The following is a 1,364-nucleotide window of genomic DNA, read 5'->3' as shown; positions in this document are numbered from 1 at the left end:
CGTAATCAGTGCACAAGATGCAATTTTTACTCTTCAGTACACGCATAGTCAAGATATATAAAAATAAACAAAAATCAACATACCAGACGAACACCACGTGTATCCAGCATGGTACATAGAAATTGTTTATACCTATATATCTATGTAAGTTGCATTTCCTCGCGTTCGGTAAAATGTGTTTATTATGGTAATTTTGACTTCACGAGTCCCTCTTAGCGTGAGGCATCTATGTACACGCACATACATACACGCACATACATACACACACGCTCACACACAGACACACATGCACACACAATCAAATGCTTGCGTGTTGTGTATATGTATAACTGTGTATCTATGTTTATCTAGTTATCAATGTATTTTGACTGCACAGATAATGGTTGCTGGTGCTATAAGTGAAATGAATAAGCTGAATAAAACAAGTTGGGAGAGTCTTTTGGATTCTTTGGACAGAATACCATATTTAGAGATGGTTGGTGAAAGAACAAACTTTACTGAAGATGAGATGTCCCGAGTGACAACGGAATTGCTGGATTTTTCCAGCGGTGAAGTCGACTATATGACGGTAAATGAAATGTTAGATTTCTTTCTGAAACGTTAAGTTTTTACTGTAATATGATTATAATTCCATTTCATTTCAGTTGCAGCGGAACTATATCTGTGACCAGGGCACAGGCAGTATGAAGAAAAGTTTGACACCAAAGGTCCGCATGAGATGCTGGAGGGGTCCACGTAGCAAAATAGTAAATTGAACATCCACAGCAATATTTTAAGGGCTCCTGGAAATAAATGTTGCTTTTAATATATGTGTTGGTATGTATTGCAAGAAAAGGCTAGGCCCAGTAGTGCAATTTTCTGTATGTTATATATATTTGTAAGTCCTTGTGTTTTTGTTATGTATTTGTCTGATGCATAACAAAAACACCAGGATGTGGGCACTGCACACATCCTACGCAAAACACTTTCAATACAGTAACCATAAGAGCATCACAGCAAACCACAGCACATACCCAAGGCACACAGAGCTGCGCTCAGTAGTGAAGTGAAAGCACGTTATAAAAATAAAACTACTGAACAATAATAATAATAATAATAATAATAATAATAATAATAATAATAGACAAGACGAAGAGTGCGATGCGATTGCAATAGAGATTTTATTGGCTGAACGATATCTCGACAGCAAGCCTGACTTTGTTGAGTTCAAATTAAGAAAAGATATACATTCGAAATTATAGAATTATTATTATTATTATTATTATTATTATTGAGTGGGAGAACAGTGCATGCTATCAAAGTGACACTGGGATACAAATATATGAAGCCCAGTATACACATCATGACTACCCGTCTGATAAGGG

At 36.1% G+C, this 1,364-nt stretch overlaps 1 protein-coding gene across 1 annotated transcript in view; it reads left to right on the top strand.

The window, feature by feature from the left end:
* LOC106881519 (uncharacterized) overlaps positions 1–1,364 on the top strand; it is a 6,454-nt gene that overhangs the window by 3,074 nt on the left and 2,016 nt on the right. The window contains exon 5 of the mRNA XM_014931935.2: positions 377–568. Coding sequence (XP_014787421.2) covers positions 377–568 — 192 coding nt within the window. The remainder of the gene's footprint in view (positions 1–376; positions 569–1,364) is intronic.

Source organism: Octopus bimaculoides, chromosome 18 (genome assembly GCF_001194135.2).
Source record: "Octopus bimaculoides isolate UCB-OBI-ISO-001 chromosome 18, ASM119413v2, whole genome shotgun sequence".
Taxonomy (NCBI): domain Eukaryota; kingdom Metazoa; phylum Mollusca; class Cephalopoda; order Octopoda; family Octopodidae; genus Octopus; species Octopus bimaculoides.
This window is presented reverse-complemented; position numbering and strand designations above follow the sequence as displayed.